This window comes from Caenorhabditis elegans, chromosome II (genome assembly GCF_000002985.6).
Source record: "Caenorhabditis elegans chromosome II".
NCBI lineage: Eukaryota > Metazoa > Nematoda > Chromadorea > Rhabditida > Rhabditidae > Caenorhabditis > Caenorhabditis elegans.
In genome coordinates, this window is record NC_003280.10 from 5,120,577 (window position 1) to 5,146,107 (window position 25,531).

Sequence of the window (25,531 nt, forward strand, 5' to 3'; positions counted from 1 at the left end):
CAAAACAAATGAGGTCAAATAAGGAAATGAGTTTCAATTTGCAAATTTGAAAAAAAAGAGCAAAAGTAGTATAAAAAAACACAAAAGATAAGTTCTGAGTTTAAATTTCAAAGCTATAAATCATCTTTTTCCAAATTTTCTAAATGTTTTTATTACACCAGTTTCTTTTTTTCCCTTTTATCTTCTCATTTCTCTCGAGGGTCCTTCCACTTGTCGGTGACTCGTCAAAATGTGATTATTCTTGTCAGATTGATGGTCAAAGTCGATCGATCATCATCATCAAACAAGCTGTGAACGAGGAGTTCTTCGCACTTTTGTGCTCTTTGTAGTTTTCGCAACTTTTTTCTCGAGGTGATAACTGATGACTAATAGACGACAGGTAGAAATTGAAAAATTATGTTTTTGAGCTTTAAATATGTGACTTTAAAATTTAAATTTTTTAAAAATAAATCTAAATTGAATTAAACGGAGTCAAACAAATTTTAACTCAGATGCAAAAACAGATCCGTTTTTTTTCCTGTTGAACACCACGTACAAAGTTATTTTGGAAAATATCTGGAACTTCAGAAAACTTCAGAACTGTTTGGATTTCCCCCAATTTTTTGTTTGAAAAGTTACCTGTCGTGTAGAAATCTAGTAATCAAGCTTCTTATTCATTCAAAAATTGTTCAGAAAATAAATTGATTACTAAATATTATATCAATTTGTTACATATTTTAAGTTAATTTTTAAGAATCTCACAGCATTTAATTTTTGTTTCAAGCTGCTTCTTCATACTTACAAAAGTTGAACTTTCTAGCTTTCCCTTATTCATTTAATCATTTAATTTGATAGCCACTCTCACTCCTGAACCCATTTCTCGAAAACCCAGTTCTGGAAAATCCAACTCAATCATTTAGAATTTGTCAGTCATCCTCCTCCCTCAAATCGGTTGACTCGCCTACTTGACAACTATAATCCGTATGTGAGGTGGGAAAATTGGCATTTTCCGAATCGCAGTCAGTATGTTTCCCTTTTTGTTTTTTTTTCTGTTCTCTTTGTCTTTCTTTTTTATACTTTCTTCTTCTGTTTTTTTTTCTATCATCATCTTTGCCGTGAGCCGTTCAACTTTAAAATAATGCGATTTGCCGACAGAGCAGAGATTCGTGAATTCGTTCGGAACTCCTTTTGCTAATAAAGTCTGCTGGAACAACAATGCAATATCTAATCCAATTCAAAATTTAATAAAATAATATTAGCACTTGACCCTTTCGTATTTCTAGTTTCTAGGTTTCTAGTTTACCTCTTCAAATTTGACTGCGGACCCTTGAATAGATTTTAATAACTTCGAGGAATTGACATTCTAAGAAAAATATAAATTCTTTCACAGAATCTTGATTTACCAACAAAAAAATTCGAACCATAACTATATTAATAAATTTGAAAAATCTGACCTTTATAACTTATAATTTAATATCGGGATGATACAGTAACCCCAGAGTAGTGTGCAGCGGCGCGAAGCATTTGAAAAACTATGAGGCATGTTTTTTTCTGAAATTTGTCTGAAGCAAAATGGGCCCAAAAGTTTCAGTTTTTCCCGAAAAAATTTCTTAAACGTACTCAATTATTATCATGGCCCTAAAGTAAAAATTTGAAGTCTAGATTTTCAATTATCTCCTATTGGTAACTTTTTTTCTCAATATTTTTCAGTCGTTGCTACATACGTTTCCTATAAACCAGCCTCTAGGCCATTGTGCAATTTTCGATCTATCCCAATTGTTCCCAAATTTACTTCCTATCTTTCTTCTTCATTTTCTTCTTCAATAAAGAACAAATAATAAAGAATATGACCTGGAAGATGTTTAAACCTTTCCTGCTTCTTCATTTTTTTCCTTCATCTCGCATTTCCTCTTCTATTCTTTTTTTTCCATAAAAGAAACAATTGGTTTGCATGTTGCTACACATTCCAAAAGAGACATTCCTCCTCTCTAATCGAGTCGGTTTTCCAAACCTGGTGGCAGAGAGCACCATCAATGTCTCTTTTCTGTGCTTAGACAAGAGAAAGAGCTAACTATTGCTCCACAAATTGCTCCGGTCTTTTTCTTTTTTTCATCATCGTTTCCTCTATCTTTTCCTCTCCATTTTTGCTCCTATTCTGACGACATCTCGACGGCACAAATCAAAGACAAAAACACTTGAAAACTAGAGAATCGAAAAACACGAACGCGGGGCAATACATTCATTTTTTCAAACTCATCGTACTAATTTTCGCCGTAGTTTGACCTACCTACCAGAAAAGAGAGCCGAGCCAATTTTGTCCGTGCGACTAATTCATTCGCATGCTAATTGAAGACGACCACGCAATTCGCAAACAATTTGCAAAGTTTTGAAACATCCTCGACCTTTGCACAAAACGTTCTTTTTTCAAAATGCACGTCATAGTATTTCAAAAAAAGTTATTTGAAACCGTTGAATAGTTTATGCAAAAATTAAATTTTCAACGACAAAAATTGCGATAGACAGGTAGACTTTCAGGCACTAGTGCCTACCAACCGCCTATATTTAGTTGTTTTTAACCAAAAACACGATAACTCTAAAAATCTACAACCATAAATCTCAATAGCCACGAGATCCACATGTTGCTCCAAAACAAACCATTTCCGAAAATCATTTTTTTAATGTTCCCAATATTAGAAATGGCTCACAAGAGCATGCAAAATATATTGCCAAATATATAGAGCCGTTGTTGTGTGTTGTTTCCATAAAACAGCATGTCCACACTCAATCTCTTGCTAAAATTATTAATGACTCGAATGGAGCCGCATGAATTTTTGAGAGAACATGTTTGATAGGAGTATATTGTGGTTTTTTATTTTAATGTTTGATTCTGTCTCACCTCACCTGAAACCTATTTCCGTGTTTTGTTGAATGAGAAAATTTCAAGATTAAAAGCGATAAAATGTAATTTTTCTCAAAAGAAAACACCTTCCCATTCAATTCCAGATGTTGTTGAGCTGAAACAGATGCTCTTTAAATTGTTCCAGAACATTTTTAAGATAAAAAAAAAAATAAAAAACCAAAAACATTTTTGCTGAGATTGGAATATTTCAGTTGTCTGTTAAATTCAAAGTTTCCGATTTTAATTTTTTTTATTTAATTTTCGAAAAATATTATTACAAGAAGTTGACTAGTTTGTAAAAAAAAAAGAAAACATGATAATATATTAGAATGTATAGCTTGAGTTGAACTCTTTTAGCAATAATAGATTGTTATCTGACAGCTGCTCATGTCTGACAAGCCATAAATGTCTAAATGATTATTTTTTGTTGCATTGTGAGTTGTCTCATATTTCCATCACACATTGAATTTTTGTTCCTATGTTGAAAAAAGTTTTTTACTCACCAGGAGTAGATAACTAGACCGTAGCAGTCCTTGTATATACCATCATATCAATCTACTTTTGCAGCTCACAATTAAAAGACATAGAAAAATAGATCACAAATAATGTTTCAATTAACGCTTATTTTAAAAAATTAAATAAAACCGAGAAATGTTGCACAGTTCATTGCCAAAAAGAGCAATTACCAAAACTGTAGCACGCCAAAAATTTTAAATTGGGGCACATCCCTGATACAGACACTATTTTTACTAATTTGTGCATCTTGACGTAGTGACTAGACACTTGGACATGAACCTTGAAAATTCAGGTCGATGGCACATTTAATTAATATCCCAATGGGTTGTTGGAGGGGGGTTATCGTTAAAATTTTTATATGTCGTCTTTTTTTGTTCTCCTCTTTTTTTTCATCCCATTTTTTTCTAGTACTCCCACAACAAGTAGTGACGAAAAGAGCAAAGGGCATAACACACGTCCATTTTGGCTAATTTCAGGGTTTTCTTGTAAATGCCACACATTGTGTGATCCCAATGATTTTTATTGCGTGTAGGAGTTATATTGGAAAAGAGAAGGTGGGAGGACGGGGATAAAAAGGGAATTCTGTTTCCTGGTGACTACCAATTTGAAGAAATTCCAAGCGAGAGCATACTCACTCATTTCATAATTCATTTGATTCCATTCCTCTTTTTTCCTCATTTCTCTTTTTGGGATAACTTTAGAAACTTTGACCTAGCAAGTACAAGATGTCACCAAAAGCTTGTCTTGAACTTTTTCTCTGCAAAAACTTTCATGTGCTTTCTATTAGTCTGGAGTTTTGCTTGCAAATTTGTCGGCTAATTAGTGAATTTAGCTTTGTTCTGGTTCATTTATCACCGAATGAGAAAAACATTCAGTTACGTCTGAAAAAGTTGTCAAGGCTATTTTTTTAGGTTATTTTGAAGCAAGAAAGCTTATCATGTTCGTTGCGTTCAGTATTTGACTTTCGATCTGAATTGTTAAAAAATATTTAGTGTAGTATCAAATGATTAATTTAAAATGTAAACTTTTAGTACAAAACAAATTGAAGGTTACAATCACCTAGACTGAAACCCTACAATTACATATCCTCACTACTATTGGAGTCGGCATTTCTCAAATTCTAGAACTTTTCCGACTAAAACACAATTTCACATCATCTAGGCAGAAAATCGTTCGCTGTGTAAATTGTAAGTGGTAACTGAGGATGTCAATCTATTTTCCACCAATTGTATCAACTAGAAATTCTACATTTTCTAAATTTGGTTTTTTGTTGAAAGTCTCGGAAAAAAATGCTCGCCAGTCTGACTGTAAATCGCCTGCCTCGGGATTGCCTGAGTATACCACCAGAGTACCTGAGTATGCTAGGATAAACAACTATAATTGTATATAGATGGTATCATAATATAACATATTTCTTACCAATATACTTTCAGATTCATTTTTTCAACAAGGTGCGCGCATATCTCTACAACAAATCACATATTTCGAAACGATACTTGGTAGTAGGCCGGCAAGCAGGTATGCAAGCTTGAGACAACCATGAAAATATGACTTCTGCCTACCATAAAAGGTTGTCTTGAGCATCATAATTTTAAAAACTGTCTTTGTGAGTATCAGCAGTCTGAGTGATCATTTTCTAAGAAACAAACGGATTTCAAGACTGCCTAATCCTAGCTCGTAGGCACACGGTCATGCGTTTTTGAGCCTACACGAAAGGCTCAATTCTTCATATGTTACTTCCTAAGAATGTTAGCATTTTCCTATTCCCTAGCGAATCTTAGGACCACACAGAACAATATAATAATACATTCTTTCTAGTGGTCTCTGAAAATCGTGGAATTCCCACGACTACCATTTGTTTATTACTTCTGTGCGAATTAGGTTCAGCTATCAAAGATCTAAGCGGAAAGATTGAGTGATCTTTCAGAAGCTAATAGAAAATGAACTAAATTAATTTTTTGAAACACTAGTCATTTAAGATGTATGCACGTTGAAATTTAAGATTTAAGATCAGATATAAAATGTAGTAACATCCAAACAATTGTTGAGACCTCTATTCATTCAAGTTTACCCTCTGCCGTTAGCTCGGCAAAAGTACAGAAAACAAAGGGGCTACCTGTTTTTGGTATTGATCATAAATCTAGTTGACTCTAGGGTTCTTGGTATATCTAAAAATTCAAATATAATATTAAAAACTTGTCAAAGCTTTTCTTGTTCCTGCTTGACACTTCCTTATTTATCACACTATGAATATCCATAACTTTATGAATCCGACATTTTCTTCTATTTTTCTCTGTTCCCTTATAGAAAACGTTTGCTGCAGCATAGGTTTTCTAGTATGTATTACATAGTTGATAATATTTTATTTCCTTCAAAGACATGAACATCGTTTTTTGTTTAAATTCCATCATTGATTGTTTGAACTGATCACCAAATCATTGAAATTAGAAAGACAGATTCTTTTATATCAATTCCTAAATTCAAAGTTAAATTATAGTAGGTAGGCACACGTCAGGTACGAACGCCTGAAAGCGCACCTGCCTATCATGAAAACCGTATGATAACCTATTTGTAGTTCTAACTGCACTTTGACCAATACTTTTAACAGCCCTTCCTAATGGGATTTTGAGATTGAGAGAAGTGAAAACAAAGCAGTGAGAAAAAAGCGTTTATTCGTTCTTCTCATTACTCGATTACATAGCCGGCTGTCCCATCCCGGGGGACAATTCGCCCGGTAATGTTGCCACTACTACACGCACACTTTTCCACTCTCGAAACGAGCACAAATTTCCCAATTTTCTCCACGTTTTCATCCGAGCATGTGTGTCTATTTCTATTCAAACGATGCCTCATTTACACAATCACAGCTATTTGAATTTTTTTTTCGTGTTTTTCGATCATTTTTGAGCTTGTAAACATTGTGAGCATGTTCTTAGCATACCTTGCAGAAAAATATATCACTTACAGAAAAAGTTAGATAACAGCTGGTGAACGTACATTGTAATTTGCGTATTTAAATTAGATAATTAATTGATAATTGAATTGAAGAAATAACGAAAATCTTGATACATAGTTAACACTTTGAAATAAGGCAGGCACTTTTGTGCCTATCAGATTTTGTTTTTGCGTATCACCCACGGACTTAACGTTCTAAGTCTGTACTGATAAATATTTATTAATGGAAGAAAAGGCAAACTAAAAACAAAATCGTCGTTCGTTTTACCACCTATAATTTTTTGAAATTCATTTATATTCAAGGTTCATAGTTCAGAGGATCCTCAAATGTTGAAAAACATTTTTTTCCAAAAATCAAAACCTCCGCTATCACATACTAAAAATATGCTGATGTAAAGTTATCAATCATCATCATGAATCCTAGAATTTAAAAATTCAAAACACTGATCTACTCACGTATTCTGAGGTCTTCTTCTCTTCAAAAAAAAAACCTTCAATAATACTGAACGTTCAAGTTCACATCGCCATGCTTATTTGCTGTGTCGCGCACTCCAATTTCTAGACGCCTTCCCACTAAAAATAAGAGTGGAGTGAGAGAATGAACGATGAAAATTATTCCGGTGAAAGAACCTTGTGTTGCAAAGCGGAACCAAACAAAAAATAGAACTTCTTAAATAGAAAAAGTTCTTTAACGATTGATTGCAACGTCATCATAAGCGTCGTGTGCTCTCACCGTGCTCCTCTTTTTTCTCTAATTCCAGAATGTGATGGAAAGACGACCTCATTCACTTTTTCGCCTTCTTTTCTACTCTTACTGCTCATTTTTTAGTTTGACTAAATGCATGCGCTGGTTTTTGAGTCAAATTTCAGAATAACTTCCGTTTCCTTTTCTCAATAAGATATATCTAATATAGAAGTCCAAAAAAAATTTAGTTATACGTCAATTATTAATAGAACTTGTTATAATTTTGGATTATATTACAAAAAACCATACTAAGGCTGTAATATTTACCCAAGATCAATGGAATATTTTCTCATTGCCACAAAAAATCACAAGCCCCGAAATACTGTCGAAAACATTTTATTAGCATGCAAGATATTTTATGGATATTTTTTTGCAAGTATTTCTGCAATACTTCCAACCAAAAATGGTTGCCTTCGTGCCTGTCATTCTGCCTTTTGAAGATCCCCTGTAATTCTATTTGAGTTTTTTCTTCTATTTTTTGTAAAAATTTCAAATTTTGAAACACGTGCCCTTTCCCTGTAAAACTCTAAATTTAGCTTTGATCTAGTAAGTAGAAAAATTAGTCGATAAAATAATTTAAGGAAACTGTGTTGGTTCTGAAAACGGATTTCAATGTTTTAAAATTTTTTTCCGGGAATATCAATAATTTTCTATATCACTAAACGTCATATATTCGTTCAATTTAACTTTAATTTTTTTCAAACCCTTTTTGCTCTTGCCATTTAGTTAAAATAAATTTTACTGTAATTTTCAAAGTAGAAATTTGATTGGCACACTAATACAGGAAATGCGATTACATTCCTGAATTATTAGGGTTTTATTTTCCTTGAAACTATTTAAAATGTTCATTTTTGTTCCACAATTTCTTCCCATGCTCCGTCCAAATATTTAAGTTGTTTTTGGTTTGTTACTTTTGTCCTCCCGACCGCTTTTCGGTTACGGATTATAATCGAGTCGGACATAACCCTTCCTTCTTTGCTTTCTTGAACACTTCTTCTCATTTTTGGTTTTTATTTATAAACTTTCTTTCGTCATGATCATCTAAACATGTCATACACAGAAAGAGCACACCAAGGGCAGGGTTAATCATTAATTTCTTGGAATTCTTCAGCTATTTTGGTTGGAAAATGAAAGTTGAAAATGTTTGTGCCGCTTCAGATTTTTAGAACTTTAGTTTTCCCTAGAATTTCCATGTTTCCCACGAGGGACACAAGGCATTAGTTATTATTTTCACTTTCCGTGCTCTGTGTGGAGATTTGTCTTTGAATGTACTTAACGGGTTCACTTTTTGAGGCCAACTTTTTTCCCGTTTTCGATGAGAAATTTAAAAATTTACATTAGGAAAACTCTCTTACTTCGGGCCCAAGAATAAGGTGGATCAACGTTTGGTAAGAAAGTTTTGCTATACTTGGGTTTGCCTGAGTTTTGCCAACTTTTCATCCAGGTTAACGAAGACAAAAAAAACATTAGAACATACGATTAGGTTAATACATCTGAGTTTTTTCAATTTTCCAAACCATCTGGATGAGACTCCTTTTTAATATATTCAAAATTATTAGTCCATAACAAAAAGTGCGAAGTAACCTAAAAAAAACACTTAAAAACTCAAATGTAGAGACCAACAAAAAGTTTCCAGCAGAGTCCCGTGCCATGTGATTCAAAATGCCAAAACAACCTATTTTCGGTAGTTCTTTCAGGTTGCTAAATGTTCCAAGAAGTTCACCAGAAAGATAAAAATTGGAAGATTTTTCTGTAGAAAATTATATTTTGTAGAAATGTAATTACTTTTCGACAAATAAAAAAGTCGTACTTTCTTTTTAACTTTTCCACCTGATTATTTTTTTTTCGAAAGCTCATGGTAACTTAAAGGTATCAAAATTAAAGAATACCAAACTATTGAAAAAGTTGACACATTTTTGATTAAACACAAGACAACAAAATCTAATGAGCAGTGGATGTGCAGAATTGAAAAAGGTATCTGTCAAAAAATATAATAATGACTCTTTTGTGGAGTCATTATTATATTTTATATTCAATTGTTCATGTCAATAAACCTATATATATCAGAATGACTCTTATTCCTTTATTTTAATATTATAACAGTAATCCCTAAACATAATTGTTTCCCTAATAAATGACATAATTCAATGATGCGTCATGATAAAAGTTGCCCTAATGTCTAGTCATTGGTTCCCATTTTTATTTTTCTTATTCAATTTCCCCACTGAAACCTGTCAATTATACATGTTCCGTCTATAGAACCCTTCACTTTTTCCAATTCATTTCCTCAATTTGACATCACCCGGAAGCCTAAATCTTCCAAAATCTCTAAAATTGGAGCAAACGAAAGTCGTGAAGATTTAGAAGACGTCAGGCATGTGTGGCTTCTATTTATATTCTATTTACTGTCGACCTCTTCCTTGAAAATCTGTTTAAAAGTTGGCGTCTCTTTCTAACCAGTTTATCGTTTGGTTGGTTAACGTCTCCTCCGGAAAATTTGCTCGAACTTTTGTCTTTACTCCTTTTTTGTTGTTCTGACGCATCTGTTCACCCCATCTCAAAGCTTCTCGCTTACCGCCTTTAATTCAATGGTCTCCGGATTCGCATGAATCTTGTTTCTCCGTTTACACCCTCTCGTCTTTTTTCTGTGTGCTCTGTTCTTATGCTCCCTACGAACTTAACCAACACATATTTCCAAAAAATGATTTCTAGAATGCTACACGATGTCATCTATATGCTGCTCATTTCTACGGTAGCAAAAGAAGTAAAAACAGAGTCTCTAGTTGATCCAGCACATTGTGAATACAATTCAAATCATAGGAAAAGTATATTAACAGTAAGTTTCAATTTGAATAGTTTTCTTTATGCTCTTGGTCTTGGAGGCACCCATACATTTATTTTTGCGCAACTCTTCAAAAAGTTAATTTGTAATGAATTTCATGATCTTCTACAAGACTACGATAAAACAATGGTACCATCAAATAATTCAGTACAAGTTAGTGTGGAACTCACAGTTCAGGTAAGAAATTTGACTCGAATAATAAAAGTTGTTGCCTCCTAGGATATCTAGACAATTTTGAGATTAGGTTAGCTTTCTATTCAAAGGAATAAATCATATCTGCTATGTAGCTTGCAAATTTTGAATACAATAGAGTCAGAGAAAAATATGAATATTCAATTTTACATACCGATTTTTAATGGAAGAGGTTTAAAATAATAGACTGTGGTAATTTGCACTGCCCTAAGACTAATCTTCAGTTTTTTCAGGACATCTCATCAATATCAGAAATTTCAAGTTCATTTATAGCCGATGTTTGGTTCAGTCAAGTGTGGTATGATCCTCGGCTAGAATATCGGTGAGTTATTCCCAAATTACTCAAATATCTTTTTCTATTTTTTAGGAACATTTCTTGCAAAACAAATTTGTCATTAGACAGCTATGTTAGCGAACGATTGTGGACACCGAATGTGTGTTTTGTGAATAGCAAAAGCACTCAAGTTCACAAATCACCAGCATCTAATATTCTTTTAATTATTTATCCTAATGGTAGGTTAAAAGTTTGAAGTTCTCTTAATAAAAAATCTCTGATTTCAGGAACAGTATGGCTAAACTATCGAGTTCAAGTCTCGGCACCATGCAGTTTTGAATTGTCTAGATTTCCAATCGATGCTCAAGAATGTCACCTTGTCTTCGAATCTTATTCATATAATATAGCAGAAGTTCGATTAAATTGGCAGCAATGGGCTCCTGTGACAATGCCACCGCCCGAAGATTTTCGATTACCTGATTTTCAATTTTATAATGTAACTTGGGGCAAAACGTCGAATGAGTATACGGCTGGAATGTGGGACCAACTCAAAGTTACTTTTAGGTAAGTTTAGGTGATCGTAGACAGAAGTCACACACAAGCCTACAACCCTAACGTTGTCTTCTCTTCAATTTCGAGATGTAACTTTTAAGTCAAAGTATGTAGGTGAAAGTCGCCTTTTTTTAAATCCCTTGAACTTCAAACACGAACTGTAAATTTCTAAATTTTTTAAGAAGTTGCAAACATTTTTTAAATTTTTTTTTTACTTTAAGTTGGAATTTATTGCTGTAAAATGTATCACTTCCGATAAAAATTCTTAATTTTTGGGTTTCCAAACTCACAAAAATACTCCGTTTTCAAAAACTTTACACCTATACTTTTCAGTCAAACATTTTACAGGTTCAAACGATTATATGGTTATTATGTACTTCAAATGTACCTACCAACATATCTCTCCGTATTCATTTCATGGATTGCTTTCTGGATTGATACCCGGGCGCTTCCTGCTCGAATCACTCTTGGTGTATCTTCTCTAATGGCTCTGACCTTTCAATTTGGTAATATTGTCAAAAATCTGCCACGTGTTTCATTTGTTAAAGTGAGTTTATCTCTTGGATGAGTAAAACACAGGCTATCCTTTAGGCCATTGATCTCTGGTTTTTCGTTTGTGTCGCATTTATATTTTTCTCGCTCGTTGAGTTGGCTGTCGTTGGATTCGTTGATAAAATAACAGAAATCAAGCGGAGGTCACGGAGAATCAAATTTCAGCGGGCAATTGCCGGAGGCACAATAAAAAAGTGAGTTAACAAGAGGGAACGTTATACATGTCTAGTGTCAGTTGTTTCAGTGATCGGCCAGTAAGTTTCAGAAAGTACTCCTGCACATCAAAGTGCAATTCTGTGAGATATAACATCAATAACAATGATGACGAGGAATTGTATAATATAAGGTGAGTTTTTATGGTTTTTGGGGTTAAGCTGGGAAGACATATGTATGAAGTTTACTCTATACAATAATTTTTTTGAGCTTGGAGATTCGTAAAATATTTCAGTTTGGTGCCTAATAGAAGTACCAAAAAAATGTAATAAACATTTTAACCATTGTGAATATTTCAGTGGTTTTAATGGCAATGGTTTATTTTCAAAAAAAAAATCAATTGTTTACTTTTGAAGCTATTCTACAGGATTTTAAAGTAGTGAAAAATGAACGGCATTATTTTCAGATAAATTATTTCCGGGATTTTGATCAGGGACATGTTGAAAATATACTAGTAGCATAGGTGTTAAACATGGGCTGAAATCCTTTTTTTTAAATTTTCTGTACTTGAAGTGCTCCTTCTGAAAACTCAGTGTAATCAGTATAACACTCTAAGTTTGTAAAGTACATATCTCAGAAATACAACTTCTTTCTACTAACAGACAATAATTACAATGTTTTCAGCGGAGAAACAAACGGAAACGGTGTTAGCTGGAAGAACAACAGCTCACGGGAAGCATCTGCTGATATGGGAGCAAGAGTTGATTCGTTTGCAGCTAAAGCTTTTCCGGCCATGTTTGCAGCTTTTAATGGTTAGTTAAAAAATTTAAAAAATAAAAAAATTGAATTTTTCTTGAAAATTTTGTTAAGTTTGAAAAAATTTCCGCTCGACAATTAAAAATGATTTGTCTCCTTTCAACTAATCAATTGAATTTTCAGTATTCTACTGGTGGTACTACTTATCAAGGGAACGAAACTAGCGCAGCGGATATAATAAGCTTTTCTAAATTCAATTGTATTTTCTTTGCCAAACAAGTTGGAACCAACGTCATTTTTTCTATGTACTTTTACTTTGAATTCTTTCATTCGAACGGGTTAACTCAATTCTTGTCCTTGTACGATCTGTTTTTCCAATTTTTAATTGTTTTTGTTATTTCACTCATTTTTCAGCCGGGCTTGAACAATTTTCAAAACCAAACATTTCAATAATTGTGACTAAAAAATAAATTCTTCATTTTCTTTTTTTTTATTACATATATCATTTTGAAAGCAGCGCTCAAATTCTTCTTCTTTCAAACAGGTGATTATTTTCAGAATGTCGAGTTGTTGAGAATATCTCGCTTTTTTTCACATTTCAACCCAACAATTATGCCCCATACTCCTCAATTTGGCGCTGATTTGCGACAAGCTCCACCCTAAGAATCACACTTTCAACGGAAACTTTCATTTCAAGAGCGCTACCGATGTAAACCAGAGTTCGTGCAGCTGCAATTGAAATTCTGGGCTCTGAAAAATCCAATTACTGATGGAGCCACAGAGGCACTGGCGCCGTATTTCTTTTAGCTTTTCCGTGATTTTGTGAGTTTCTGCTAGCTGTAAATTAAGAACTTTCATTTTTTGTCTTGCTTGATTTTCTAGATTCCTGAGCAAACAACTTCAGAATTATTAGGTAGATAATCCCTGAAGGTTTAAAATAGTTTGAAATGTCTCGGACTTTGTTCAAACTTCAAGAGATCGATAAATCAGCAACGTCAGCTACATCCTTCACAGTTACTTGGAGATTCCCCTCAGAGAAATAATGGACATTGCCAACGAGAAAGTGCGTGTTTAACCGTAAGATCACTCGCAGCTCAGCAAGCATATGCATTCATTTTCTAATATAATTGCTGAAATCTTTCTAAATTTGTTCAAAATTCACTAGACGAGCAATTCGACATTTAGCTAGACAGCTTAAGTAAGCAATTATTATAATTCTCAGTACGCACTTGTAAATGCAACAGAAATTTCTTACATCACGATATTCTGAAATATTTTTTTACAAAATTTTCTCATATTTTTGGTAATGAGATTTGGTACTTTTTCGTGAGAGACTTGATCACATATCTTCTAATTATTTTTGAATTATTAGTCACCTTGCATGCGTTCAAAAGTTAAACATTTTCACTGTAGGCTTCCGCACAAAAAAAATCAAAATTGTTTGTCTTGAAAAGATCAGGAAAATTGATAGTTCCTAACAAAATAAATATAGAAAGTTCAAGCTAGCTCAATTTTATTTCCTTATTATTGGGAGTAAATATGTTTTTGTCGTCTAAAACAGTTACGCGTTCTGGTTAAGCTTTCCTCGTAGAAACACAATTGTTTGACTGCGTATATTAGACAACTGAAGATAGGTAGGTACGCAGGCAAGGAGGCTTTAAGACTCTTTAGCTATGCCCGGCTATGATGAATATTGTGTTTTTTTCAATTTCAAAGTGCATGTAGTTTGAAGAATCAAATTATGTTTTCTACGCATTTTATGAATTACATATGGCGTAATTTTGTATTCCCTATTTTTTTTTGCTCAAAAATCCAGATCGCTGCGGCTAAACTTGAGTCAAATTATAGTAAAGAAGCATACCTAAACAGACGGAAATTGTCTGATATATGTTCATACATTATATCAAAACAATGAAGACAAATCGCGCGTTTGACGAAGGAAAAATACAAATGATATAGATGTCTAGTCTAAAAGCTCACAACTTTCGTCATTACTTTTTGTTATAAAAACTCTCCGAGTGGTTGATAAGAGCTCATGGCATAATAGGCAAATACATACTTGCCTGAATCGAACCTGCCTACCTAAGTGCCTACCAATTGCCTTCCTCACTTTTGTGTGAAGTCGTGTCTTATTTCAATCAAATTTATTCAAAACTTTTTTTTTTTGCAAACGAAACAGGTTTAATTAGTGAAAGGCTCGACATTTTGTGATTTGTCTTCTCTGATCCTTATGAGAAAAAAAATTGCCAGACCATGGGAACTGAAAATTTCGACGAAGAAAAAAAGTGTTTCAAGAATATGGCTCTCCACAATTATTTTTCCGAGACGACTTCTGACGCAGGCTTTTCATAGCAAACGCCACCAACATTTTTCGATTAATTTTTCGTTGGTGTGGTTGCAAATCACATTTTTCCACACACACACACACACACAAACATACACACTTGCTCAGCTCTCTTCAAGGTTTTCTCTTGTCTTTTGCTTTTTTTCTTAAAAAACGCTCCTCTCTGGAAAATAGACTGATGACGATTAAAAAATTTCGTGTACTTTTTGGATAGCTTTAAAGTTTCTTTCTAGACTCTATCAAAGAACTTTCTAGGTATAAATTATATAGAGTGATTAAAAGCTATTCAAAAGGTTACTTACTTTTCATCAAGTCTCCGAGTCGTTTCTTGAATGTCTTTTTAACATGATTCTAACCAGTGTTATTCGCTTTTTTTCTTATTTTGAAATGACGTTCCACGAATATGAAAATACCTTTTTGGTTTAAAAATACTTCAGAAATGATTTTGGTTTTCTGCCTGTTAGTAAAAATTTATTTTTCAGTTAGTTTTAAACACTTATTTTCCGTAAAGTTTTCTGTGAATTCCACCTGAAAATATTTATTAAATAAAAATTAATATCAAACCTTTCTCACAATCAGTTGGGATAAAAATTGACCACTGTTTTATATTTCTAAAATGACATTACAATAATCGAAACTCAAATTAAAACTCTCTCTTATTCGTAGACAAGTTTGGTTAATGTGCTACTGATAATTTTTTCACAAGATCTTTCAAATTGTACCATTAATATTTTCTATTCTGGCTCCGCCCGTTTTCATTCAGGAAGTACAAAATCTGAAATGCCAAAATAATAATTTTATTTGAAATAGTTTTAAGCAGAGACGCGTGGCGATTGCAATTTCTTGACTGTAAGTTAGTTGTCGAAAGTTTGAATTTCCAAACATTTAGCATTTTTATAGTTCTAAAAAATTTAAAGCAAATAGTGTGATAGATGTCTAGGGCATAACTATGTTAGTTTCAAGGAATTTACGGATCATTTACAAAAAAAAAACATTTATCAACTTTCGAATTGTAAAGAAATTACAAATTTTCTGTGAAGTTTCCCATTTTTCCGTCATGTTTTCTATTTTAATAAACCTAAAATTGAAAGCAAAACTCAAAGGTTAATGAACTTGAAATCCAGAATCAATTGGCTTAATTTGTTTGATGACGTTGAGTCTGTGCACCTTTTTGTTCCTGTTGCCTGGGCAATGATTCCTTTGTTTTTGGCCTCCCACCCTCACATGTCCTATGCTCATTCACACACATACATACTCTATCACGTTTCATTCAAATTTTTTTCTTTTTTTCTGACTACTCTCAAATCATCAACCTACTATTAACTACAGAGCCAAACTTTTAGCTTTACTCATTTTATTTGGCTTACTTCACAACTATATTTTTTGTTTTCAGTTAATTAGAAAATTCTTCTCTAGAGGAAATCACGACCGTCGTCAAAACAAGAGATATGATATCTTCTTTGCCTTATTTTACCCAGATACTCATTTTATTTTTCTTCACCATCTGTTCAAAAACTAATTTTTTTTCAGTTTAAATATGGAATTCGAGGAGAATTCAGATCGGTTTCGTGTGTTCGGAGGAATTCATATTAAATATGTCGCCTCGATTTGTGCAGTTTTTGGAGTTTTTGCAACGATAGGTGTTTTCTTATTTGGTTTATGGATATTTCCATGGCATTTATACGAAGATTCAGTTAATACAACAGGTAAGGTTTTTGAGGAAAACTGTTTTAAAATTGAACTAGCGAGTAGAATTTCCAAAAGTACTTCAAGCAACTACGCCTGCCTACCTGCCTACAGCCTAGTTTATGCGTTCTAGTGTAAATTTTGGTTTTTTGGGCAGGCAGGCATTTTTGTGTCTTCATGCCTGAGCCTAAGCCCTAAGTTCAGCACTCAATCAAACATCAATTTCTCTGAACCCACATTTTTATTTGACCGCTCTTGTTCTATTAATCATGGCTAATGTGCTCTTTGATGCGTACTCAATAACTTTGTGGTCATTTTGATTTCTGGTACAGCTTTTCTAGCTATTAGGATAAAAAGTAAAAAGTTAATGAAAACAAAGCGTTTCTTGTTACAGCAAAAATTGCATTTATCTGCTTCCTGGTCGGTGGCTGCAGTTCACACGGTCTCATCCTTTATTCCCTGTATTCTACTAGAGTAAGTTAATATATCCCAACATTTCAGTCTCTTACAATTCCAAAATTTCCAGCTTCAAACTCAGTGGTTAATGCCTGCTTTCGCATATCATTTGTTTATCGCTGTGCTCAACGCCATCACCAGCCTAATTGCCGTGGGGGAGTTGTTTTCGGAGGTTGGTTGCTTTCTAGTTATCTAAGGGAAACAATTCACTTATTTCAGGGTAATATCTCACATCGAGACGCTGCTATGGCGAAGATTGTGCTCGTTGTTTGTCCAACAATTTTCATGATTCAAATGATTGGATTCTATGTTGTCATTAAGTGTAGGACGTACATTCAATGCAAGAGAAGACATGTTAGAAATGGAGAACCACCGGTAAGATTTTCACAATGCAATTTTAAGCTGTGTTTTTTATACAAATAACTTAAATTTTTGTTGAAAAAATCTAGAAATAACTTTAAAACGTCGAGTTTTTTTTTAAATTTGAAAATGGCAGGCAGGCTCAAGGGACTAAAATTGCGCCTGCCTACCATTGTTATTGTGTTCCAAGTTTTGTAGTTTTCTATTTTTTGGTACATTATTTAATAATCAATATTTTGATTCTCAATTATTTTAGAATTATTCTGCTTTTTTCAAGAAAATTTCAGAGTTCTATTTTCAGAGTTGTATGCTCTTAGAATTCTTTTTTCTGACGTTAAAGTAGTACATACAAAACTAATAATCTCTATATATTTGATCTACAATTTCCATTCTATTTTCAGAGAATTCGTGAAGTCATAATGATAAATAACAAAGTCTCAATCATGGAACTTTCATTTGATCAGGTAAGTACGGTGTCCTAGCACAAATGTCGCGTGAAATTTAAATTCACCTGTCCTTTTCCCTATTGCAATGAAATTCTAATTTCAGTTTAACGAAACGATGTATTCACCTGCTTAAACAACTCTATCGAGGAACAAAAATCAGCCAAGTTTTTCGTGTGATATTTGAATGTGATAATATTAACTATTCGAGAAATTTGCCAACTAATTATAATATATCACTTTTTGACATTTTATCATTTATCGATAAATATCTAGAAATCTAAAAAAGTGAAAGCACATGACAAAAACAGATTGTAAAGCTCTTGAAAAAAGGACACATTATATAATAAAATAAAATAAAATACTTCTAAAAATTGATATAAAGAATTGAATATTTTCATAAAATTATCAAAAACTATAACTGTCTTCTAAATCCTATCCTTTGAAGTAGGGAAGTGTCGGACACAAAAACTCCATCCAAATTGTCAACGATAACATCTGAATCATTCTTTTCGTCGTCAAATCCTGCGCTGGTGGAAACTGAAAATCAAGTTTTCAAAAGTACATATTCGGATGAACCCACCAAAAGAGTACTCAAATGAAACCGAAAAATCATGTTCTTTTGAGAAAACCATAAAAGGGACCATGTTCCCTTCTGATATCACTTTCCGACGAGATGACTCAGGGCAGCAAAATCTGAAATAGCAAGGGATCGGATTTGCTATGGAGATTTAGACAAATCAACTGTTCAAACAATGGAAAATGAACAAATGTTAATATTCTGAAAATGGAAATTTTCAGGTGTTTAGAAAATTTGCGAATCGGAGCAACTGCGTGATCAATGATCAATCAAATTGAAAAAAAAAAACAATATGAACAATACTAAACGTTCGGCAGAAAGTTGACAAACGGCTGGAGAAAACTGAACCGATTTGAACCGAATTGGAAAGAAAAATAGTTTGGAAAATGTTTATGTCGGGCCTATAAAGACAATGTTTGGGAAATCTCAAAAAGTTTTGTAAAAAGTGTAATTAGTAGGTTCAATCTCGTGCTAAGATTTCTAACAAAAGTAAGTTTTTACCTATACCCAACGGGCCTAAAATCCTTTTTCATCTTCAACTCTAATCCATCTTGCCAGCATCCTTCAATACACTTCGAGTCTATTTTCAGAATGTCAATTATAATCCGTTTTCCCTCTGGAGCCTGCAAAAATGTTTTTAACATTCTAAATATCTTAAAATAATTATAGTCACTTTTATGTGATAAACACATGTTTTCGATCTTGTAGTTGTCGATTGGCGAATAGTGATATCAAATCTTCGAGTTGTCTGAAATCAGAAAGCTATTTATTCTAGTATTGTTTTGCGGTTTTGGCATACTTCTTCCGCGTTTAGGTAGCCACCACAGAATGGGGAAAATGATGAAGCAATGAGTTGACAGTAAGCCCCTCCAAAGCCAGTTGGACATTTGCAAACTTTGCAGTTACGGGAATTAGTGAAGCCACCATTTTGGCAAGGAGCTTGAGTTGGACACTTTTCTGAAATTAAAAACAAATTACATTTACATTTAAATCAAAATCTAACAAAAACCCAAACCTTGGCACTGATAATGTTGATTCATAATATGCACATCCACAAAAGAAGGTCCTTCCAATTGACCCATTGTTTGCTGAAGATTTGTGTCGATTGCAGCTAACGTTGGTATGGAAGGGATGTTTGAGAATCTCAAGTGTGATATTGAAAATTCAATAAAAACAATTTTGTACTCACTCAGTTGGAGTATAATGCATTACGCTCCCAATATCATATGGCAAGCCGTAAGTCGACATTTGACGAGGGGATATCTGAAGCTCTGATTTAAAAAGTGGATTTTTTATCATCAATGGGTTTTAACGATGGGTTTCAGCTGTCAACCTAAATGTTTTAAACAATTTTCTTTGCTTCAAATTAGATATCTTGTTTCCAATTTAAAAGTATACCTACTTTTGCAAAATTGAATAAAAGATCTCTTTCAACGACTCTTGGATTGAACACTACAGATTCATCCCGATCAAATCTTGATTGTTCGTGGAATATTCCCAATGCGTGTGCCAGCTCATGAGATGTGACTCCGAACTGAAATACGTCTTTTTTAGAGCACAATTGACGATTAACAAAAACCAACATGCTCACATCCGTTTCCAATACTAACAACTTGTTTTCCTTGTGATGCATCTCGTCCCACTGTACTCCAACACCCATCGTCATTTCCGATAAAAAGGAGATACTGAATAAAATTCCAATTATAGTTCTAATATTTTTTAAAAGGATAACCTCTTTTTGGAATGTTCGTGGATGAAATTCAATACAAGTTTCTCGATACCAGAAATGAACTGCTTTCAAAATAGCTGTTTTCGCAATGGGCGCTGAAATAAATTTTTTTTGACAGGAATTGGATGCATATGATTGATTTTACAGACGTAATAAAATCCTGTGCCTACCAGCAGACGTAATTTGCCTTGAAGGAGAGTTTGTTTCGAGAAACTTTTTTAAAATAAGCCATAACTTACTGAGAGACTCGTGAAACATGAAAGCAACACCATTCTTCCAGATAGTTGCCGGATAATTGTTGTCTAAGTATGCTTGTCTTTTCGTCCTATCAGTTGATTCTCCATTTATTTTATTGCCTCTACGACGTGATTTAATGGCTTTTCGATATTCTGTGGATCCATTGACTATCATACTCAGTTGTTTATAACTAATCGCCATGTCTCCTTCAAACAATATGTCTCTGAAAACGCAATGATATAAATTAAAAGGTAGTTCTAGTTGAGAAGCAGGGCGTAAGTCGAGTCAGGCTGAAGCCTACGTGTTTATTCGTTTGGCTTGTAGACGCAGGCAAGCATTTTTAAAACCCACCTGTATTTTTTGTTCAACTTTCCAATAGATATGGGTTTCTCGGAGTAGTTGTAAATAGTGGATACATCCTTAAGAAAAAGGAAATTTCCGACGTTTTCCGATAAATTGTAAACTTACAAAAGAGAGATGTGAATCTGAATATTGTTCTTCTACTGAGTATTGCAGTGTATCGAATAACCGATGAGTAGCTGACGGTTTTAATATGTCGTGTAGCTGAAATGTCAGTTTTGGCTTTGAAAAATTTGTTTAATTTAAATTTGAATCTTGAGAAAATTGCTACAATTTTTTTCAAATTTTCAGAGCAATGTCAATGTCAAAATCAACCCAAACAATTTTTTAATAAAGGTATTTTAGGAGTGGTTTTTAGCTATTTCGTACTGGCATTTCTCTACCTTTAAATGTTTAATTTTGCTAAAATCTCAACTGACTCTCGAGAAATATCATAATTTTAATCGTATTTTCCTTCTTGTGTGACTAAGCCGAATTCAAAAAGGATTAGTGAAATCTACCGTATCTTCCTCCACATTGATCGCACTCACCTTTATGCTTTCATTTGATACAAATTGAGCTGACATACATGTTGCGAGAACAAGTATCAGGAAGCCACAAAACGAGGTGTTCTTCGAAATCATTGTGACCCAAAAAGAAGAGGTTTGCACTTTACAGGCGCATGTAGGAATCAGGAAACGGTTGACAGACTATGCTAATAGGTTGATCTTTATTTCTCTGAGAACACCTGGTGAACATAAACGAATTATCTGTCAGACAAATCAAAAAAGAGAAATTAAATGAAATGAAAAAAAAGGAGAAAACAGTTAGTTTGAATAGAAGAAGCTTGCCTTGAGAGCGAGACACTTGTGTATGCTTACGTGAACGGAGGGCAAAAGCTGCAAAAAACACGTTCTTTTCCGTCCCATCCGTGTCCACTTTTCTCTCTTTTCGACCCGCCAGGCGGCTGATTTACAACTTTCCCGGTGTCCTTCTACATACTTATTCATGTTAAGCATGCTATGTGATTCCCCGCCATCCTTATTCGGTAGATTCCATGCCTAGAATCATTGTGTTATCAGTCACAGGAAATAGGAGAGACACACGTGTGTTTGGGGTTATTGAAAATATTGGTGAAAAATGAGAGATAAATAGTGGAAAAAGAAAGAAACAGTTTGGGGTACTCGCAAGACTACAATGTATTCAGGAGGTACGATGTGTTTTTATCAATTGGTGTATTGGAAAAATTGTATAAATAAAGAACACATCTAATTGTTCTGTTTCAAATTGTTTTATTTTGCCAATCTTTATTGCTTTTTGGGAATTTTTGAAGATCATTTGATCAACTTTGAGTTCCCATTTAAAGTGAGAGTAAAATTTTTTCAACAGACACTATAAATCCATATGATTTTTTAATTTCTCTGTTTTTTTAAAGTTGTAATTTCAATTACCGGAGTGTAAATTCCTATTTCTTAAAATGGAGCACTCTGAAACTCGAAAAAACCACGAGTTCGCATAAATATCCGGTATCGGTGAGTGTATTTAGAGTAAAATAAACATTTTCGTGGGAGCCGGTAAGACAAAAATTATGTCTCCAACTCGAATGCTGACTTTTCAAAAATTCAATAAAAATTAAATGTGTCTATAAAGAAATGGCTCATGTTTTTTTTAAAAGAGTTTACTTTGGAACGTTTGTTTCAAAACATCTACTTCAAATCATTTCCAACCATGTATCACCATAATCTCTTTTCAGAATCCAAAGATGTCTTCAAAATACAACTCCTTGAAACTGGTAAAAGTGAAGAATGTTGGAGATTTTGTGTATAAAGTATCACTGAACCGCCCATCTAAGTTTAATGCTTTAAATATGGTGATTTGGAAGTAAGCATTTTTTTGGAAAAATATTTTCATTGAATTTTGAATTTTCAGAGAAATTGGAGACTGCTTCCAGTTGATTGATGAAGATCCAGAATGTCGAGTGGTAATTTTGCAAGGAGAGGGAAAACATTTTTGCTCGGGACTTGATTTGAGTGGTAGGGCAATCTCTTTGTAACTTCAGGAACCATAAAAAATCTTCAGAAGTCACATTTCTCAATGGAGAAGAAGCTGATGATTCTGCAAGAAGAGGAAGATCAATTTTAAGAACAATCAAGTTCATGCAAAAACAGTTTACATATATTGATGAATGCTCAAAACCAGTTATTCTCGCAATGCATGGTTATTGTCTTGGTGCAGCATTGGATATTGCAACTGCTTGTGATGTTCGTGTTGCTACAAAAGACGCTGTGCTCTCTGTAAAGGAAGTAGATATTGGAATGGCTGCAGATGTCGGAACACTCAATCGTTTGCCTAAAATTGTTGGAAATCACAGTTGGATCAAGGATATTTCCCTTTCCGCTCGTCATTTCTCAGCTGGAGAAGCACTTCAATTCGGTAAGTTGCATTAACTTTTTTTTGGATCAATCATCATTTAAACATTCAGGTCTTCTTAGTCGCGTCTACGATACCCGTGAGGAAATGATAAATGAGGTGTTAAAAATGGCGAAACTGATTGCTTTGAAAAGTCCGGTTGGAGTACAGGGAACTAAGAATGCTTTGAATTACGCAAGAGATCATACTGTGGAGAATAGCTTGAATTATGTGGTATGGTTTTTTGAAAGCGTTGATATTGAAGAAATGGTTTCAGGCCACTTGGAATATGTCCCAATTATTCACAGATGACATTATGAAAGCAAGTATGGCATCTTTGAGCAAGCAACCAACTCCACCATTTTCCAAATTATAATTTGTATTCGATATTAACTTGTAGAAATTAGATACAAACATTTTTTAAAACACAAAAAATAATTTTATCTGAAAAGTGTGAAAAATGCATTCTGCTTTAAAACTCACTTTTTCTGCTTGAACTCGGCGGTTATGGAAGCTTTTGGGATATCGTTTTTGAATTCTAAAAGAACACAAAATTTGAAACACAATGGCTACGGGAATTCTTGAAAAATTTAGTTTGAAGCCAGATATAAATTTCAAAAGTTTGGAAAATCTACTAATTCGGCATATAGGTATATTCCATTTGCTCTAACAGGTATGACTGAAAATTCACTTTTTCTGCTTGAACTCGGCGGTGAAGGATGCTTTTGGAAGGAAGCCAAAGAGTAAAATATAGTGGGAAGTCAGAGAGTAAAATAATTGGTGAAGCCAGAGAATAAAATATGGTGGGAAGCCACAGAGAGTAAAATATAGTGGGAAAGCCAGAGAGTAAAATATTTGGGAAAGCCACAGAGTAAAATAATTGGGAAAGCCAGAGAGTAAAATAATTGGGAAAGCCAGAGAGTAAAATAATTGGGAAAGCCAGAGAGTAAAATATTTGGGAAAGCCACAGAGCAAATAATTGGTGAAGCCAGAGAGTAAAATATCCTGTGAAGCCAGAGAGTTACACGAAAAATAGATTGTTACACGAAAAATAGATTGTTACACGAAAAATAGATTGTTACACGAAAAATAGATTGTTACACGAGAAATGGATTGTTACAAGAAAAATAGATTGTTACACGAAAAATAGATTGTTACACGAAAAATAGATTGTTACACGAAAAATAGATTGTTACACGAAAAATAGATTGTTACACGAAAAATAGATTGTTACACGAAAAATAGATTGTTACACGAAAAATAGATTGTTACACGAAAAATAGATTGTTACACGAGAAATGGATTGTTACACGAAAAATAGATTGTTACACGAAAAATAGATTGTTACACGAAAAATAGATTGTTACACGAAAAATAGTAAAATATTTGGAAAAGCCACAGAGTAAAATAATTGGTGAAACCAGAGAGTAAAATAATTGGTGAAGCCAGAGAGTAAAATAATTGGTGAAGCCAGAGAGTAAAATAATTGGTGAAGCCAGAGAGTAAAATAATTGGTGAAGCCAGAGAGTAAAATAATTGGTGAAGCCAGAGAGTGAAATATTGGGTGAAGCCAGAGAGTAAAATATCCTGTGAAGCCAGAGAGTAAAATAATTGGTGAAGCCAGAGAGTGAAATATTTGGTGAAGCCAGAGAGTAAAATATCCTGTGAAGCCAGAGAGTAAAATAATTGATGAAACCAGAGAGTAAAATATCCTGTGAAGCCAGAGAGTAAAATAATTGGTGAAGCCAGAGAGTGAAATATTTGGTGAAGCCAGAGAGTAAAATATCCTGTGAAGCCAGAGAGTAAAATAATTGGTGAAGCCAGAGAGTAAAATAATTGGTGAAGCCAGAGAGTAAAATAATTGGTGAAGCCAGAGAGTAAAATAATTGGTGAAGCCAGAGAGTAAAATAATTGGTGAAGCCAGAGAGTAAAATATTTGGTGAAGCCAGAGAGTAAAATAATTGGTGAAGCCAGAGAGTAAAATAATTGGTGAAGCCAGAGAGTGAAATATTTGGTGAAGCCAGAGAGTAAAATATTTGGTGAAGCCAGAGAGTAAAATATTTGGTGAAGCCAGAGAGTAAAACAATTGGTGAAGCCAGAGAGTAAAACAATTGGTGAAGCCAGAGAGTAAAATATTTGGTGAAGCCAGAGAGTAAAATATTTGGTGAAGCCAGAGAGTAAAACAATTGGTGAAGCCAGAGAGTAAAACAATTGGTGAAGCCAGAGAGTAAAACAATTGGTGAAGCCAGAGAGTAAAATATTTGGTGAAGCCAGAGAGTAAAACAATTGGTGAAGCCAGAGAGTAAAACAATTGGTGAAGCCAGAGAGTAAAATATTTGGTGAAGCCAGAGAGTAAAACAATTGGTGTAGCCAGAGAGTAAAATAATTGGTGAAGCCAGAGAGTAAAATAATTGGTGAAGCCAGAGAGTAAAATATTTGGTGAAGCCAGAGAGTAAAATAATTGGTGAAGCCAGAGAGTAAAATAATTGGTGAAGCCAGAGAGTGAAATATTTGGTGAAGCCAGAGAGTAAAA

General features: G+C 33.8%; 4 protein-coding genes and 5 non-coding genes across 10 annotated transcripts; 5 read left to right on the forward strand and 4 right to left on the reverse strand.

Annotated features, from left to right (window-relative positions):
* Positions 1-1,811: 1,811 nt before the first annotated feature.
* Positions 1,812-2,198, reverse strand: F09C12.14. Its single transcript, NR_051035.1, has one exon. It is a non-coding gene; the product is annotated as an Unclassified non-coding RNA F09C12.14 (non-coding RNA).
* F09C12.13 lies at positions 1,886-2,198 on the forward strand. The gene has a single exon (NR_051036.1). It is a non-coding gene; the product is annotated as an Unclassified non-coding RNA F09C12.13 (non-coding RNA).
* A 3,862-nt stretch (positions 2,199-6,060) lies between these two features.
* F09C12.11 lies at positions 6,061-6,146 on the reverse strand. Its single transcript, NR_051038.1, has one exon. It is a non-coding gene; the product is annotated as an Unclassified non-coding RNA F09C12.11 (non-coding RNA).
* On the forward strand, positions 6,061-6,146 carry F09C12.12. Its single transcript, NR_051037.1, has one exon. It is a non-coding gene; the product is annotated as an Unclassified non-coding RNA F09C12.12 (non-coding RNA).
* A 3,658-nt stretch (positions 6,147-9,804) lies between these two features.
* On the forward strand, positions 9,805-12,896 carry lgc-56. 2 transcript variants are annotated; one of them, NM_062550.5, is made up of 10 exons: positions 9,805-9,930; positions 10,036-10,113; positions 10,362-10,450; positions 10,496-10,641; positions 10,690-10,966; positions 11,303-11,501; positions 11,546-11,700; positions 11,751-11,852; positions 12,344-12,471; positions 12,599-12,896. In NM_062550.5, the coding sequence occupies exons 1-10, from the start codon at positions 9,808-9,810 to the stop codon at positions 12,637-12,639; spliced, it is 1,338 nt and encodes a 445-aa protein (NP_494951.3). In that variant the 5' UTR covers positions 9,805-9,807; the 3' UTR covers positions 12,640-12,896. The 2 variants fall into 2 exon arrangements, with proteins under 2 accessions (NP_494951.3, NP_001408257.1); NM_001421347.1 differs by having other exon boundaries at positions 11,772-11,852; positions 12,599-12,893.
* Positions 12,897-16,140: 3,244 nt separating this feature from the next.
* On the forward strand, positions 16,141-17,992 carry F58A6.2 (uncharacterized protein). Its single transcript, NM_062551.3, has 7 exons — positions 16,141-16,267; positions 16,288-16,465; positions 16,840-16,919; positions 16,972-17,073; positions 17,121-17,276; positions 17,663-17,725; positions 17,811-17,992. Exons 2-7 carry the CDS (start codon positions 16,297-16,299, stop codon positions 17,838-17,840), a joined length of 600 nt encoding a protein of 199 aa, NP_494952.2. The 5' UTR covers positions 16,141-16,267; positions 16,288-16,296; the 3' UTR covers positions 17,841-17,992.
* On the reverse strand, positions 17,943-21,460 carry nas-29 (Zinc metalloproteinase nas-29). Its single transcript, NM_062552.5, has 14 exons — positions 21,141-21,460; positions 20,719-20,814; positions 20,602-20,669; positions 20,253-20,473; positions 20,017-20,108; positions 19,868-19,969; positions 19,687-19,818; positions 19,474-19,547; positions 19,300-19,427; positions 19,084-19,241; positions 18,958-19,032; positions 18,786-18,907; positions 18,288-18,400; positions 17,943-18,244 (listed from the first exon to the last, which is right to left on the reverse strand). Exons 1-14 carry the CDS (start codon positions 21,231-21,233, stop codon positions 18,120-18,122), a joined length of 1,599 nt encoding a protein of 532 aa, NP_494953.3. The 5' UTR covers positions 21,234-21,460; the 3' UTR covers positions 17,943-18,119.
* Positions 21,461-21,464: 4 nt separating this feature from the next.
* On the reverse strand, positions 21,465-21,611 carry F58A6.12. Its single transcript, NR_051039.1, has one exon. It is a non-coding gene; the product is annotated as an Unclassified non-coding RNA F58A6.12 (non-coding RNA).
* Positions 21,612-22,342: 731 nt separating this feature from the next.
* Positions 22,343-23,445, forward strand: F58A6.1 (Delta(3,5)-Delta(2,4)-dienoyl-CoA isomerase, mitochondrial). Its single transcript, NM_062553.7, has 5 exons — positions 22,343-22,470; positions 22,519-22,622; positions 22,669-23,022; positions 23,072-23,232; positions 23,276-23,445. Exons 1-5 carry the CDS (start codon positions 22,352-22,354, stop codon positions 23,372-23,374), a joined length of 837 nt encoding a protein of 278 aa, NP_494954.1. The 5' UTR covers positions 22,343-22,351; the 3' UTR covers positions 23,375-23,445.
* The last annotated feature ends 2,086 nt before the right edge of the window (positions 23,446-25,531 follow it).

Coding starts and splice junctions, on each gene's coding strand:
- lgc-56 (NM_062550.5), top strand. CDS start 9,808: ATGCTACACGATGTCATCTATATGCTGCTCATTTCTACGGTAGCAAAA. Junction 10,642..10,689: donor TTTAATTATTTATCCTAATG/GTAGGTTAAAAG, acceptor CTCTGATTTCAG/GAACAGTATGGCTAAACTAT. Junction 11,502..11,545: donor CACGTGTTTCATTTGTTAAA/GTGAGTTTATCT, acceptor GCTATCCTTTAG/GCCATTGATCTCTGGTTTTT.
- F58A6.2 (NM_062551.3), top strand. CDS start 16,297: ATGGAATTCGAGGAGAATTCAGATCGGTTTCGTGTGTTCGGAGGAATT. Junction 16,466..16,839: donor AGATTCAGTTAATACAACAG/GTAAGGTTTTTG, acceptor TTCTTGTTACAG/CAAAAATTGCATTTATCTGC. Junction 16,920..16,971: donor ATTCCCTGTATTCTACTAGA/GTAAGTTAATAT, acceptor CAAAATTTCCAG/CTTCAAACTCAGTGGTTAAT.
- nas-29 (NM_062552.5), bottom strand. CDS start 21,233: ATGATTTCGAAGAACACCTCGTTTTGTGGCTTCCTGATACTTGTTCTC. Junction 19,819..19,867: donor TTGGAAACGGATGTGAGCAT/GTTGGTTTTTGT, acceptor GACGTATTTCAG/TTCGGAGTCACATCTCATGA. Junction 19,548..19,686: donor TTTTATTCAATTTTGCAAAA/GTAGGTATACTT, acceptor TCAGAGCTTCAG/ATATCCCCTCGTCAAATGTC.
- F58A6.1 (NM_062553.7), top strand. CDS start 22,352: ATGTCTTCAAAATACAACTCCTTGAAACTGGTAAAAGTGAAGAATGTT. Junction 22,623..22,668: donor CTCGGGACTTGATTTGAGTG/GTAGGGCAATCT, acceptor AAAAATCTTCAG/AAGTCACATTTCTCAATGGA. Junction 23,023..23,071: donor TGGAGAAGCACTTCAATTCG/GTAAGTTGCATT, acceptor TTAAACATTCAG/GTCTTCTTAGTCGCGTCTAC.